The 16051-nt window shown below is 38.1% G+C and overlaps 1 protein-coding gene across 1 annotated transcript in view; it reads right to left on the bottom strand.

Annotated features, from left to right (window-relative positions):
• Nucleotides 1-16051, bottom strand: part of Aqr (aquarius intron-binding spliceosomal factor) — a 77223-nt gene that overhangs the window by 22563 nt on the left and 38609 nt on the right. The window contains exons 17-23 of the mRNA XM_048459596.3: nucleotides 12812-12990; nucleotides 9660-9827; nucleotides 8864-9033; nucleotides 4015-4256; nucleotides 1633-1779; nucleotides 1090-1159; nucleotides 302-412 (exon numbers count right to left, since the gene is read on the bottom strand). Coding sequence (XP_048315553.3) covers nucleotides 302-412; nucleotides 1090-1159; nucleotides 1633-1779; nucleotides 4015-4256; nucleotides 8864-9033; nucleotides 9660-9827; nucleotides 12812-12990 — 1087 coding nt within the window. The remainder of the gene's footprint in view (nucleotides 1-301; nucleotides 413-1089; nucleotides 1160-1632; nucleotides 1780-4014; nucleotides 4257-8863; nucleotides 9034-9659; nucleotides 9828-12811; nucleotides 12991-16051) is intronic.

The raw sequence follows: 16051 nt of genomic DNA, 5'->3' as shown, positions 1-16051 counted from the left end.
TGCCACAGCCAATGAAGAATACTATTCTTCACTGTCCTGACACCTTCAGAAGGATTAACAGAGCACACAATGATCCTTTGTGTAACAGATTCACATGAACATCCACAGGTATTTAAAAACAGTCTGGTACTCATACACTCTAGATCTCTTCATGTGAAGAATACTCATTCTATTAAATAAAGAGAAATACTAGCAATAGGGGTAGTTAATGCTTTCAATCTCAAAATGAAAAGTCCTGAGTATGGGCATGTGTATGCAAAGATACACAGACAGACAGACAGACATATGGAAAGTCAATTACCTGATTAGAATGAGTGACAATTAAAGTTCTCTGTTCTGGAAAATTGTGGTAAATGTTGGATATGATCTGGACTGCAACATCTGTTTTTCCTGTACCAGGTGGGCCCACAACCTAAGAAAAAATGATGAACTCATATCAAAGATTAAGTTATTACATTATTAGACAATAGAAATAAAAACTTAGAAAAATAAGGAAAAGAAACTTCATGGGGTGGACTCAGTAACATAAAAACAGGACAGAGGAACACAACCTCAGAAATTCATACATCTATGGAAGAACACCAAAGAGTATAAATTTTATATCACTGAGAGAAAAATATATACCGAAAAAAGTATTTGATTAATGGTTAAAACTGTTAAGTCCCAAACATCCTGTTCAGAAGAAAATTCACTTTAAACAAACAAAACAAAGTTAAAACCCCAAACAAACTTAAGTGAAAAGATGAGAAAGAAGTATCACATACTTGCAAACTCTCAGACTGTATCAGATTCAGACTAAAAGGCAACAACCAAAAGCTAAGAGAAAAAGTTGCACATACTTGGAAATTAAACACACTCAATGCAGACCTCTCTCTGTAAAGGGCCAGAGAACAAACACCATTAAAGGCTTTGCTGGCCAAAAACTCTGTTGCAAATACTTCCGTGGTTACAGCAAAAGGAGAATAATTGATTAACAGAGATGGTCATAGTCTAATATGTGCATCTATGAACACCAAGCTGAGCAGCAACATCTCATGTATATAATGCTGCAATTACTTAAAAACACTCAAGTCAGCCAGTTTTGCTTACCATAGTCAGTCCAGGCTGCATCCCAGCCCGGATGGCCTCTATCTGTGTATGAGTGAACTGGATTGTATTACTGCAAACAGATGAGTAAATAAAAGGTTGTTAGATATGTAGCAACATTTAGTGAAAATTCAGATAACCATGAGCAGAGAAGCTCAAACATCTACCTGTTCTTATTCCCTGACCCCCAGAGAATAATTCTTACGAACTGCAGTTGTTTCGAATCCACTTAGCTTATTGTAGGCCTCCCCTGGCCAGCAGAAGTTCTAGTTCCCAAATGAACCACCCTGCAGTCCCAGCACAGACCCACGAAGACCACCATTACAGGAGCTCCATGCTCACATGACAGTGGTTGTGTTATGCTGACTGTTCAAAGTGCCAGAGAATGTTTCCTTTTGAAATGTGACTACAGAATTACCTAAATTTCTCAGCTACTCAGATAATTGACAGAACCAAAGGGAAAAAGCCCCAACGTATGAAACAAAAGTATCCCACCCAAAAGAGAATTCAAAAGCAGTTTGTAACTAGGCTAGGTAGTCAAATTACCGTTTGGGCTGGTTGTAAGGATAAGGGCCTCTATTAGGAATAACATGGGGCTCTACAATTAAGGTCTTTGCTTCTTCGGCGTCCTCTTCTTCCCCGTCTGCGTCTTTCCTTTTCTTCCCTTTTCCGCTTCGCACCGGGAAAGTTATTCTACAAGAGCAAAGCCCCCATTCATCTTAAAATAAGAAATGGTCCAAGCTGAGAAGGGGAGTGGGTACGAACCCCATTCTTAATCCAAATGCTATCAACCACTTGAATAGGAAATATTAGTTTTTGCCAATGGAGTCTCATTGGCAAACCTCACTTTAGGGTAGACCCATGCCCAGCAGTTGATGGCTCCCACAAAATGAATTCAATGGTATATCTGGAGGTTTTTTTTTTTAACATTTTAAATCTAACTGGTCTTTTGCTCATATATTATGGTTCAAATTTTGTGTTTATATGGTGTGTTTGCACATGTTTTTCATGCTTTTTTTTTTTTAAAAAAATGTGTCTGTTTTATCCCCTACCCTCCTTGGCTAGGTTGCTTTCTAAAGAGAGAGAAAGAAGGCATTGGGTTGGTGGGGTAGGAGATGGAGAGGTTCTGGGAGCAGATGGGAGAAGGGAACTGTGATCAGAATACACTGTATGAAAAAAATTATTTTCAATAAAAAAGAAATAACTACTATCTTGTGCATGACATTGGATGGAGAATAAAAAGATGTATAAGATTTGTGATTTACTTCTACATAAACTATGATGAAATAAAGGCAGATTTGTAATCATTAAAATTGGAGTTAAGTCTTCGGTTTGGGGAAAAAAGTCATTCCATTAGTGGACCAATCAAAAAAATACTAAATACGTGTCATATGCACTGTAAAGTGCACTGGTGTTCATGTATTCAGAAGACTGGTTTAAAGAATGGAGACTCTCAGAGAGTCACAGTCAGAAAGAAAAGACTTCCTAGAAAACAGAAGTAACAGTGAAGGCCAAATACAAACAGCCAAGCATTGCCAGAGCACAGAATACAACAGGAAAAAGGAAGGTCAGATAGATGGGAGTCTTGTTATAGCATCTCTGAAACACCAGGCTGAAGACCAGAGGTTCTTAGTCTGGAGTTAGAGGCCAAAGCTTTCAGTGAATTTCCTAAAATTAAACCAAAAAAAAAAAAAAATCCTCTATGTGTACTTTTCCCATTCTTACAGTACAGACAGAGCCAAAGGTGGCTGAGAACTAAAGCAGAGAAGAAGTCACCTTATGAGTAAGCAGCAGACTCACTTCTACAGTGAAGGAGTGAATGGCTCTATGTAGCAAAAGGCATCGGAGATTTCAAGGGCAGAGGCAGGAAATACAGTACCAGCAAGGCTGAAGGGCCTAGAAAAGCAGACGTCAGGAGGAACACAGAGGGTTCCTAACAGAATCTATGATACACAGCAAGAGTTATGAGCATAAACAGATTAAAAAAATAAAAATGGGAGACAAGAGTAATGTTTCTGTAATTAACAGAAGTGAGGGATGAAAAGAGGAAAACGAGGTATGGGTATTATGAAAAATATGTATATTTAATAGGTACGTGAAGTCGTGTGCTCTTGTTCCCAGCATATGAAGCAGGATCTGAACTGAAGGTGCAGGTATCGTCGTGTAGTCTCTGGTGTTTATGAATACGCTCCGGCAGCAGCCAATGGCTCCAAGCAGCTCACTCGATTTCTACTCAAGAGCTACAGCCATTTGACATTAATATAACTCTAGTTTGAATACATATTGAATATCCCTCATTTAAAAAACATGAAATTGAAAATGCTTCAAAATCTTAAACATTTGGGATACTCAGACAATCCTCAAAAGTTTTGAATTCTGGAACGTTCTGACTTTTAGACTTTCAGATTAGGAATGTTCAATTGGTGATGTCTATGGAAATATTTCAAAATCTGAAAAAGCTCCAAACATAAAATATTTCCTGTCTGAAACATTTTAAATAAAGGATATTCAATCTGTATTTAAAATCTGCAAAAGGCAGGCAGAGTTAAAAGAAAAATTTAGCTTCTTAGAATCAAAATGAAGTTCAACATCACATGCCTGTACGGTAGCAGCTAGGAAACACACTAGACTATGTGTAAGATGTACAGGCATATATCTTTAGTCAGCTCCTATATTTATATAGTTCTTTCCAAATCACAGACACTGATTTCTTTTGAGACATGAGGCTACTTTTAATGTGGTCTTAAAATAGCTTCTGTACTGGGTCAGGAATAGATTCAAATATAATAGTCTTATCCCAGTGATTATTACAGCAAATGTAAGGACTGCCAAAATGAAATCCAGACACAATGCTCCAAACTCACTTAGTCAACAGTGCTGATGCTAGAACAGATGGACCACAGAATGGCTGCCAAAGCATACCCATACCTGAAAGGGGGCGTTTGTAGAGCTGGGTCGTTCACAGTCACTTTGACATTATGACCAGGAAAGCTCGCTTTTAAATGTTCAATGGAGAGAAAGGTATCATTGAAATCCAAGGTAGCAATCTGATTGGGCATTTTTGAATAATGGGCACTACTTGGGTCCCCATAACCTAAAATGATGTCATGCAGCCAGTCCGGTACCACGCAGTCGGTATTCATCAGATTCCGAATAGTCTCCAACACAGCCTGCCAGTAGGAGGACAGAAAGCTCCGTGTCAGTTGACATCTCAAACATTTGCACTCCCCTGGAATGCAGAGCTGACGGCACCAACCCGGAATGCCCATGTGTCTCAAGGCAAGCAGCTATTTTCTGCTGACAGGAGCTTGGCAAGACTGAACCAACAGCTATATTTTCAGCTGCTACCATACACTGAGTTAAACAAAAGAACTAAGTTAGCAAGAACAGTTTATCCACTAAGAATTCATTTAGACAGAATGACATAAATGGGTTTGCCACTTGACTCTCCTTGAGCATGATGAAAATAAGATTTATGTCAACCCAATACAAAGAAAGAAAGAAGGAAAATTATAGAACAGGGCCTTAAAAGCAAATGATTCCTAATAATTTGAGGTTTTTCCTCTCAATAGTATATAGCTCTTCTACCGGTGAAATGCAGAACTTATAAAATCAGTACGGACAGAAATAAATAAAAAAGCTGTCAATAATAAAAATGCCAAATAAATTGAAGAATTAAAGAATTGGGACTAAGCTAAGTGGTGGTGCAAGTCTTTAATCCCAGCACTAGGGAGGCAGAAACCTGTCTCAAAAAACAAAACAAATGTAAACAAGAACCGGGACTACAATAAAAGGGTACTATAGAAGTTAGCATATACACTGTCAAAACAAATTAACAGAGCCTAGAACATTTTTTTAGACTATCCAAAAACCATTCTGATAAATATGGAAATTAGGAGGCGAGCCCTAATTTCAAAGCACACAGTAGCCAAATAAACTTTTTTAATACTCAGGGACTTAGCACAGTTTAAACATGGGATGGATGAGTAACAGACAGAAAGATCACTGAGTACATTCATACAACACTGATGAATGAGATGAGAACTCCGCCATCTAAGGAAATTCTAAATGTAGTGGAGATGAAGGAAGACATGGACTACGACAAGCAGCAGAATGTGACAACAGTAAAGAATCCTACACACTACAAAGGGAATATACTACAGATGAGAGATGGATGGTGGGGAGATGGGCTTGATAGCAGGAAAAGCTTCAAGGAAAGTACCATTTTAATTTAGTGCAACAAATCACTTCTGATTGACTTCATCATTAATGGAAAGTACAGAAATGTTTTAAGCAGCAGGATATAAAGCGTCAGTGTTCTAGAGAATTAGGAAATACAAATAACAGAATTATGAAGGGACTAGGGAAATGTGGCCATTCCAATGGTCCAGGCAAGTGGAAGATCCAGATTAGAACAGGCTGCACTCATTGAAAAGCAAATGAAGCAAAGAACCAAATGAGGGATTCTATGTCAACACACAAGGAAACAGTAAACATACCACAAAGGCAGGTCATGGTCCCCCTGTTTACATCAGGACCCGAATGCTTCTTTTAACTCCCTTTTAGGAAAATCACATTGGATTCCCATCAGTAATGGATGAGTGTTCCCCTTACTCCACATTCTCTCCAGCATAAGCTATCATTAGTGTTCTTGATCTTAGCCATTCTGACAGGTGTAAGATGGTATCTCAAAGTTGTTTTGATTTGCATTTTCCTGATGGCTAAGGATGTTGAACATTTCCTTAATTATCGTTTGGCCATTTGAGATTTTTCTGTTGGGAATTCTCTGTTTAGTTCTGTACTCCAGAACTTTTTTAAATTGGGTTATTTAGAATTTTAATGTCTAATTTCTTGAGTTCTTTATATATTTTGGAGATCAGTTCTTTGTCTGATGTGGGGTTGGTGAAGATCTTTTTCCATTCAGTAGGCTGTATTTTTGCCTTATTGACTGTAACCTTTGCTTTACAGAAGCTTTTCAGTTTCAGGAGGTCCCATTTATTTATTGTTGCTCTCAGTGTTTGTGCTACTGGGGTTATATTTAGGAAGTGGTCTACTGTGCCCATGCATTGAAGACTAGTTCCCACTTTCTCTTCTATCAGGCTCAGTGTGGTTGGATTTATATTGAGGTCTTTAATCCATTTGGACTTGGGTTTCGTGCATGGCGATAGATATGGATCTATCTGGTGGGAATACAAAATTGTACCACAACTTTGAAAATCAGTATGGTGGTTTCTCAGAAAATTGGGAATCAACCTACCTCAGGATCCAGCAATATCATTCTTGGGCACATACTCAAAAGATGTTCAATCATACTACAAAAGCATTTGTTCAACTATGTTCATAGCAGCATTATTTTTAATAGCCAGAACCTTGAAACAACCTAGATACCCCTCAACCGAAGAATGGATAAAGAAAATGTGGCACATTTACACATTAGAAAGTACTACTCAGCGGTAAAAAACAATAACATTTTGAATTCTGCATGCAAATGGATGGAATTAGAAAACACTATCTTGAGTGAGTAACGCAGACCCAAAAAGATGAATATGGTATATACTCACTCATAAGTGGATACTAGGTATAAACAAAGGGCATTGAGCCTATAGTTAGTTCATAATCCTAGAGAAGCTAAATAATAAGGTGAACCCAAAGAAAACCATATATAGATCCACCTAGAAATTGCAAAGAGACAAGATCGCCTGACAAAACTGGGAGCATGGGGGTGGGGGGAGAAGGGGAGGGGGGAGGAGAACTTGAGGGAATGGGAGAGTCGAGATGGAGGGAGGACAGAGATGAGAGCAAGGAAAGAGATATCTTGATTGAGGGAGCCATTATAGGGTTAGCAGAAGCCTGGCTCTAGAGAAATTCTCAGGAATCCACAAAGATGACCCCAGCTAAGACTCTAAGCAATAGAGGAGAGGGGGCCAGATCTTGACTTTCCCTGTAGTCAGACTGATGAATATCTTAAATGTCACCATAGAACCTTCATCCAGCAAATGATGGAAACAGAGGCATAGACCTGCATCAGAGCACTGGACTGAGCTGCCAAAGTCCAGTTGAAGAGTGGGAGGAGTGAGAATATAAGCAAAGAGACAAAGACCATGATGGGTTCATTCATTGAAACAGTCTACCTGAGCTAATGGGAGCTCACCAACTTCAGCTGGACAGGGAAGGAACAAACTAGTCCCTCTGAATGTGGCTGACAGTTTCATGGACAGGGATAACTGAGGGGCCACTGGCAGTGGCACCAGGATTTATCCCTACTGCTTGTACTGGCTTTTTGGGATCCTATTCTCTTTGTATGGATACCTTGCTCAGGTAGAGAGGGCCTTGGACCTTCCACAAAGCAATGTGTTTACCCTCTCTGTGGTGTGGATTTGGGGGGAAGAAGGGATGAGTGGAGGGAATGGGAAGAGGGGAAGAAGTGGGAACTTGGATTGGGATGTATAATGAAAAAAGAGTTTGTTTTCTTTTTTAAAAAAAAACAAAAAGAAAAGAAAAAAGAGAATGTCAATGTACACATAAAGAACTAAAAAAATTGAAAAATCGTAATATTGATTGATGATATTCATGAACATAATGTACTACTGTTTTTGAAAAATTCATTTTTAAATAATAACAGCCTTGGGAAATAAAATACTTTCTAGATGTAAGTTTTGGTTTTTTCTTAATACCAGAAAATGATCTATCACTTACCCTCTAGTAAGTAAAGTAAGTAAGGAGACGGAGGACATGATAGGGGAAGCCATGGGCAAATGACGATGTAACAACAGTGTCTTGAATTATTAAAAACTCATCAATGTGATGAGAAACCATTAAAGAATGTAGAACAGGGGCACCAAAGTATAACTGACATTTTGAAAGAACGGCAGAGAGGCTATGGAGAGAGAGTAATATATTGGGAGGAGCAGAGGAGAAGAGAAGCGGGGATGTGGAATGAGGGTGTCTACATACAGTATCGCCAGAGGTGGGGAGCCACTCAGCACTGGAGGACTGCTTGTGGAGCAGGAGAAAAGGAAGTGAGGGATTCCCACTGCATTTGTCTTCAGAGAAAGAATGGAGAATAAATTTCTGCGTTTGAGAGCTTATACATTTTCTTATTCACAGTGACAGTGTGGGAATGCAATAGAGTGACAGGCCTGTGTCAGCGAGGAGGCTCGGGACAGAGAGGAAGGAAAGTCACCCTGCAAAAACTGCAAGTTACCAATATTAACACAACTTGACAGAACAGTGTTGCTTACAGTCCCTACTAGAGACTTACACGTGAGCACAGAAAAAGTATTTTCAGATCTTCCTTTACTAAAATTCTCCGTCTAAACTATGAAAGCAAAAATTAGGAACCCCAAGGTCTTCCTGTTCCTAATGAGCGAAGTGGTCAAAACACTGTATCAGAGCATCATTCAGTAGTTCTGTCCACTCTGTATTCTAAGGACATCTGGGAGTACACCTACTTAAGAAGATCCACTAAATGAATGAACAGTCTTCCTCATTCTGGGCCTAAACTCAGCACCTAATGTAAAACAGCAAGAAAGGAACTGACTTTCAGGACAAAACCTGAATTTATTTATAAATTTCCAATTTCTTTAAAGCCAAAACAGATTTAGCAAATGGATTTCCTTAAATGTCACATCTAATCAATATGCTATGAATTTAAGAATGATGACAAAATTAAAGAGTTAATGTTGTCTTTAAACTCCCTTACCCAGTATGCATGTGTTTCTATTTTAGGATTTCAGTATTAGGATATAAGGGCATTTAGGTACAAAATCAAACTTACCTTAAAGTTATTCTCCTTCGGTTTCCTCCTCATTATGACATTGAAAGTGTCATACACATCTTCGGCTCCATTTTGTATAGTATTGGTCATATCCTGTTGATACTGGTTGGGATCCAAAAACACTCGAAATGTCCTTGACTCGCCTCTAAGATTGGGTCTGGGTTCAGGTCCTAGATATTGTTAAAGACTTTGTTAAATGAAATATGTATTTTCAACTAACTATCAAAGAAAGTTAAAAGTATTTCTCTTATAGAAATGATAAGCCATTAAACTTATCTCCAGTATCCCCCCACAAATAAACTGCCCTCTACTTAGACAATTTAGATTCAAAATTAAAAGCATATTCCTCTTTTTCTAATTTTTTTTTATCATTTCTTACAACTCGTGTTGTGCAGAGGTCAGAGGGATTACAATTGTGTGCTGTCATGCCTGGCCTACTTAGAAATATTAAAAACCGTATACTTTCCATTATCTAATATAGAAACTTAAAAAGGCAACTTAGTTGCACATACTATGTGTGCACATTTATAAAGCACAATGGAAAATTCAATACATTTAACACAGGTTTTTGTTTGCCTTTTTTCCCCCCACACTGGGGACTGAACCTAGGGAATACACAGCACCTGCTAGGCAATAGCCCCATCACCCATTACCTATTCTACAACTGTGAAATAGGCACTTTACATACAATCTTTTGTGTTTACTACATAAAGGAACTAAAAGTTTACTAAGAAAGACAGCACAGAAATGTATCACTCTAGACACACATTCTCTCGAATGCAATAGATCACTATACCATCTTCGATGACTCGCCCTTTGTCATCCAGCATGCCCTGGATTTCACAGCCTCTGACGTATACCAAGCCAACCTGCTCAATAAAAGGTCTCCTCCTGTCAAACTTAGTACCATAGGGCTTTGTGGGACGCACAGTGATTAAAAAGCATACGTCGTGTTTGCGGAGACCTAGTGGAACACAAAGGCATTTTGGCATATTAGAATTACATTGTTTCTGATCTTTCATTGGCAAATTCTTAACCTTTTTGAAGGAGAGAAAAAAACATTAAAAATAAAAGAGTGACCAATAAGGCATTTTGGATTATAACATGATTATGTGTTTCCTACAGTTGTTAATATTAAATATTTCATAGCAGTAATTAAAAGGAAGATCTTTTTATGTTAAAATTAGAAACTTCTGTGTCATGAATTAATTACTGAGTAAGACTTCCAAGTCATGTTACAGATCCAAAATTGGATGTTCATCATCATCCTTATTTTTAATTCTTATTAAGTAACCAAAAATATGGCTGGAATATAATTCATCTGTATCACGGTCATCAAATTTCTACCATCAGTTTTAGCTATCCATCCTTGTCATTCCAAACAGCCTAAGTGCACTGTCCTAAAGCAGGTTAATTCAAGAATAATGCATCCAAGCACAGAAGTGCTTTTATCCACAGATATCACACACAGAAGATGGCTCAACACACAGTTTCAGAATCTTTCTAAGTGAATGTCAATAGAGGAGAGATTGGGGTCAAAGTCCAGGGCTTCTACTGGCTTCCCAGTTCCACCAATAACACTAACATGGGAAGAAAAGGGGCATCCAAGTGTTACAGCTCACAACATGGAATGCCACATCACTTCATCTTTGTTTCTTTTCAGACCTATTATTTTTAGCCATTGAATGACAAAAATGAAAATGTACATAGTCAGTCTACTTATAATCTTGGGAAAAAGATATACAACTAGATTAAGACATCAATGTGAATTTATGGCTAATAGGATTGGAAGCATCATGGCTTCTTTTTGTAGAGTTTGGGTGTAAGCAAAGCTGAAAATAACTCAAATCTGTAAGGGCAAATAGATACAAAGAGATCGAAGAGGCAATGAGAACTACAAGGAACAGAGTTCTGCTGAGTTACGCTGTTACATAACCTCGAGTCTGTACAACTCAAACATCTAGGTTTTAGAGACAAAGAAGAGGCCCCGGGAAGCCCCAATCAAAGTAGGAGTCACTTTCTGACATGAACAGTGATGGCTGACTGAGTATCCCTCCAAAATCAGAACATTACAGCAGGAGACACCTTAAATTTACACTTAAAAGGTCTGTACTACCATGAGCTTGCCTTTCTTCTTAAGCATTTGTAACCATCCTAACTGTGTTTTTAGAAGCAAAACCCAATATGCAGTTTCTATATGGGGTAATAATGAAGATAAGGCTCCAAGCTTCAAATCTTGAGGGAAGGGAGTTCTAATTTTTTGTGGAACCATTTCAAAGCTATTCTGTATGTAAGACAATATTCAAGACAATCCTCCCCTCATTTTCTGCTCGCATGTTGGATTAATATGAGGGCTGAATGTGGGCCCAGCCTTACAGAAGGGCACTGCTCTTCCCACTACGTGCCAGAGTGTAGTTCACGCATCCCTAAATACTCCACAGCACCTTGCCTTGTCCACCAATACACAACCATTGCTATTTCTGAGAGTGCCAATAAGTCACTTATTTTATTGCCCAATGTGTAAAATAGTGTTAGATACTTAGCGCCTTAAGTTTCAGTGTGTAATAACGGCAAGATCCTGTCCAGCAACTCATGAATTCTCAAGGTACAGTAATCATAAAGGTGCACAATGTTCTAGATACATAATGGAACAGATTGGAACTCACAGAAAGATACAGGACCCAAAACAATCTGTCACAAATGATACAGTAAAGCAGCCATTTGTCAAACATTTGACCAACTGCATTGCTAGATTCCTACAGAATCCCTTTATGAGGCTAACATATGCTGTACTGGGAGCTACAGTTTCTGGAAACTGATCCATCATGGCACTATCCCTTTCCTTCTGGCATCTCAAGAAGGTAGCAGGAGATTAAACCTACTGGCTGCTATTTCTTACCACAGCGCAGCAAGTGGGAGCCTCAGACAGCTGGGGTTGGGCAGGCAGGGAGGGGGCAGCACGATACAAAAGTGCCCACTGCCTGGTGGTTCAGGGGCCACTTCTTACACAGATGTTAGCAAAGCTTTAACATTTTTTCACTTAGTATTTTTGAACATAGCTTCCCCAAAAGCTAATTATGGTACACAACTCCCATTGCCAAAACTTTATATAGTTTTAAAAAAATTAACTGGTAGTAACATAAGTGGTTTACTTTCTTGTGAATTATCACTCAACCTCAAGTAAACCTAGTTTCACTGAGTCTTTATCCATCTTTCTTCTTCTGGTAAAACAGTTTCCTTAGGATCCTCACTCCATGTCTCCTCAGCAGATTCCTCCTCCGACCTGCATTCTTCATGAGGTGTACGCATCTCTCTTCTACTCTGCTTTCATCTTTTCAAGTATTACTTTCTCTTCTTACGCTACAAGTATGTGTGAGTTATATTTGAGTCTCCTTTAGGGCACAATAAAGCTTCTATATTGACTCTAAAAATCCAGAAAACATTATACTAAATTTATAATTTCCTCTCAGTTTGATTTGCAAACTGCAATCTTTAGAACACTTTGACAGTTACGATTTTGTTATTTAAACATTTACATACTTAAAATACTCCTATATTATCCTTAGTATTTTTTACTAATTATAAAGATAACTAGAGTACTTTATAATAAATTTTAAGAGAAAAGCTGAACAAAATTTTAAAAGGACAACATTTAGTAATAGTCTGCAATGCTTCTAAATCAGGGGTTCTCAACATGTGGGCCATGACCCCTTTGGGGGTCACATATCAGATCTCCTGCATATCAGATATTTACATGACAATTCATAACAGTAGAAAAACTACAGCTATGAAGTAGTAACAAAGTAATTTTATGGTTGGGGGTCAGTACAACATGAGGAACTACTCAAGGGTCACAGCTTTATGAAGACCGCAAGTCACTGTTCTAAACGAGAAACTAGAAAGGAAAGAGGTAAAAGGTAGCCGTCACTTCTTCAAGTACCAAATTACCTTCCCATTCATCCTTGATGTGATCTCTGACATTCAGATTGATGGTGACATCTGCACGAACTCGGGTCGGCCAGTTTTCACCAATGTTGGGTTTGGCAACCTCAACGACAGTAAAAGCCACAATAGGCTGAGCCATGCGTGCCCAACCACCAAATACGACACCACCATACTCAGACTGCCTGAAAAAGCCAAAGCAGTGGATGATTACACAAACAGGAACCTTACAACTTTATACAAGTAAACCTTGGGGGAATACAGGCTTAGCTCAAGGTTAAGTGCTAGCTAGCACTGGTTACCCAGGGTAGGGGCTCTTTATTCTTAAAGAATGAACAGTATTCTATATTCTGTACACAGCCACACACTTTCTTTACTTTCATCTCTACACAGACACAGACTGTTTCCCCTGCTGTTGACAGCAGTGCTGCTAAGCACATGAAGACCAAGTATTTCTTCAAGACAGTGATTTTATTTTCTATTACTGGGGAATGTCCATACAGTATTCTATAATGGCTGTACCACTAAAGTTCCAAGAACATTGCATAAGCTTTCATTTTCTTAATAATCTTGTCAATAGCTATCTTCCTTCTTGACAAGGATGAGTGTCTAGAAGTCTATTTCCTGCAGAGTACAAGCCGGAGCATTGCCTGTTTATAGATGTTGACTGCCTTTATATCTTTATTACAATCATCCATTTAGGATGTCAGCCATTTTTTCAACTTAAATTTTTTATGTGTGTGTTGAGTTGCCTATGTTCCTTATACTTCTGATGTAAATCCTTAATTAGATATGAGTTGCAAGTATTTTTTCACACGTCATAGATTTCCTTCTCATTTTCCTTTTTTTTTGGACAGAGACTTGTTACTTTAATGCTTTTCTACTCACTACTGCTATATCTTTGTTTTGCTTCTTCTGTTTTTGGTGTTATAAACCAAGACAAAAAACAAAAGCAAAAGTAAAAATGTTAAGAGCAATGTTATGTTTTCTTCCAGATATTTCGTGGTCTCAAGAGTTAAGCTTAATCTGTTTGAGATCATGTTAATGAGGCAATGATCTGATTTCTTTTGGGTTCTGCATGCAGATCTAGTTTTCCTCTACTGAAGATACTCTTCCTGCTTGATTGTATATTCTCAGCACAAGTGTCATACATGCATAGTTTTATTCCTGGGCTTTCCACTGCTATCTATTTGTATATGACCCTATATTTTTTGTTGTTGTTGTTTGTTTGTTTTCTTTTATTTTTTTTTGAGACAGGGTTTCCCTGTGTAACAGCTCTGGTTGCTCTGGAACTCAATCTATAGACCAGGATGGTCTTGAACTCAAGATCCATTTCTGCCTCTGTCTCCCAAGGGCTGGGCTTAAAGGCGTGGGTCACAACTGGGATATGCCCCCACCCCTTTTTAGGTCTACTGTGCACTCTTTTGATCACAGTAGTTTTGTAATATATTTGAAATCAGGAAATGCAATGCCTCTAGTTTCACTGTTCTGGACAGAAACTGCTTCAGCTCTCTGTCTTTCTCCCTACTGGAATCTCCTAAGGCTTTTGCTCGTCTGGTGTCTCCTTCGTTTCTAAAGGACAGTTCTACTTAGGTTTATTTGATCCTTTCTTCTCTTCAAACAATTTCAACTATTAACATTTTATCTTTTGTTCTTTCATTCTTAATCAATGCCTAATATATATATATTTAAATTTCATTTTTACATACCAACCACAGTTCTTCCTCCCATCCCTCCTCCGGCCCCTCCCCCTCACCTCCAGGAAACTATTATTTAAAAACTTAAAAACATGGAAGAATCTTCATTGGGATATACTACTTTAAATCACTTAGAAGTATCTATCTACTCACTTAAAAAAGATCAGAAGGGAAGTTGAGTTAATTGCTAACAACCAGCAGCAATCCCCAAATACTCATTCCTATCTACGTTACTTTAAAGTGCATTAAGAACTAACTTTACATTAGATGGTGCGTTTGGAACATAAACTAAGGCAGCACTTTAAAACTTACATTTAACATTAATTACAAAAATGACATTAAATTACATCTACTATGAAGATTGTGTGCTGTAACTAAAACCTATACAACTTCATTTAATTTTTACTATGCAACTTTATAACATCAGAGAAAACTAAGAATAAAAGTTGTGCAATGGTCAGCACTGGGACCGCTCTCGAAGGCATGGCAGTGTGCTTAAAAAAATAAAAGAGTCTCCACACTTTTTACCCCACAACAGTTAACACTGCCTCATGGAACTCATTTACTGTAAATGTACAACCCAAGAGTTTTAGTAAATGTACACAATGTGTATCTACCATCACAATGCAACTTTAGAACATTTGTATCGCTCCTGAATCCTTTGGTCCAATAGCAGTTAGTTTCTGTGCACCCCAGGCAACCACTAATTCCGGCCCTTCAGTCTTATTTCTTACAGAACTGAAACTTGAAGTATAAAAAGGACAGAGTTCTGCCACTTGGAAGCACATCACCCTTTACTGCTGTCCACATGAAAACGTGACCTAAAGCGTGTACTGTGCAATAGTGCCTGGGTTCCCTTCCTCCACCCTCACGGTGTGACCAGCCCCTGTAGCATTTTCTTCATGTGCACCAGAAGCAAAACTTTAGAACGATTCATTATTTCAAATGTGAACAAACTAACTCCAAAAGCAACATTTTCTTTCTTATATCAAAAGATGAGTAATTTTAAAAGATCCTCTATTATTAGAGAATAAAAACCATGAGTAATTGTTTGCTTTCTTTGTGTGTATGTTTGATATTTAAATTAAATGTACAAGTAAATTCTATTTACTTAAGTGCTAGTTAATAAATTCCTATTTTGCAAAATGGCCAAAATTAGGCTCTGAATCTAGGCATATAAATGCAAGGTAACCATAAATTGTAAAGGAATTTCTGCATCAAGTGCCCCCACAGGGTCCGAACAATGGGCAATAATTTCAGCAAAGCTGTGGGCAGGGATGAACAGCCAGGGGACATACAAATTTCATAATCCTAGCCTACTTACTGACTCAACTGATTATTAAGTCAAAAATACTTGTGTTAGGTTTTATAGTCTTATCCAGAATTACTTCTCACATAATAATTAAAAAACTAGAACTGTGTATAAAATAAAATATGGATGTGAAAAAATAGATCATAATCACAGTGCCTGTGGCCGCTTTCTATGGTGAGGAAAAGGGAGAAGGCTGGAAGATACCTAAGGAGGTTCACACTCCAGCAAGCATTAAGC

This window comes from Myodes glareolus, chromosome 10 (assembly GCF_982192425.1).
Source record: "Myodes glareolus chromosome 10, mMyoGla1.1, whole genome shotgun sequence".
Lineage (NCBI taxonomy): Eukaryota > Metazoa > Chordata > Mammalia > Rodentia > Cricetidae > Myodes > Myodes glareolus.
The sequence above is the reverse complement of the archived record's forward strand: the minus strand, read 5'-3'. Positions and strand labels throughout refer to the sequence as shown.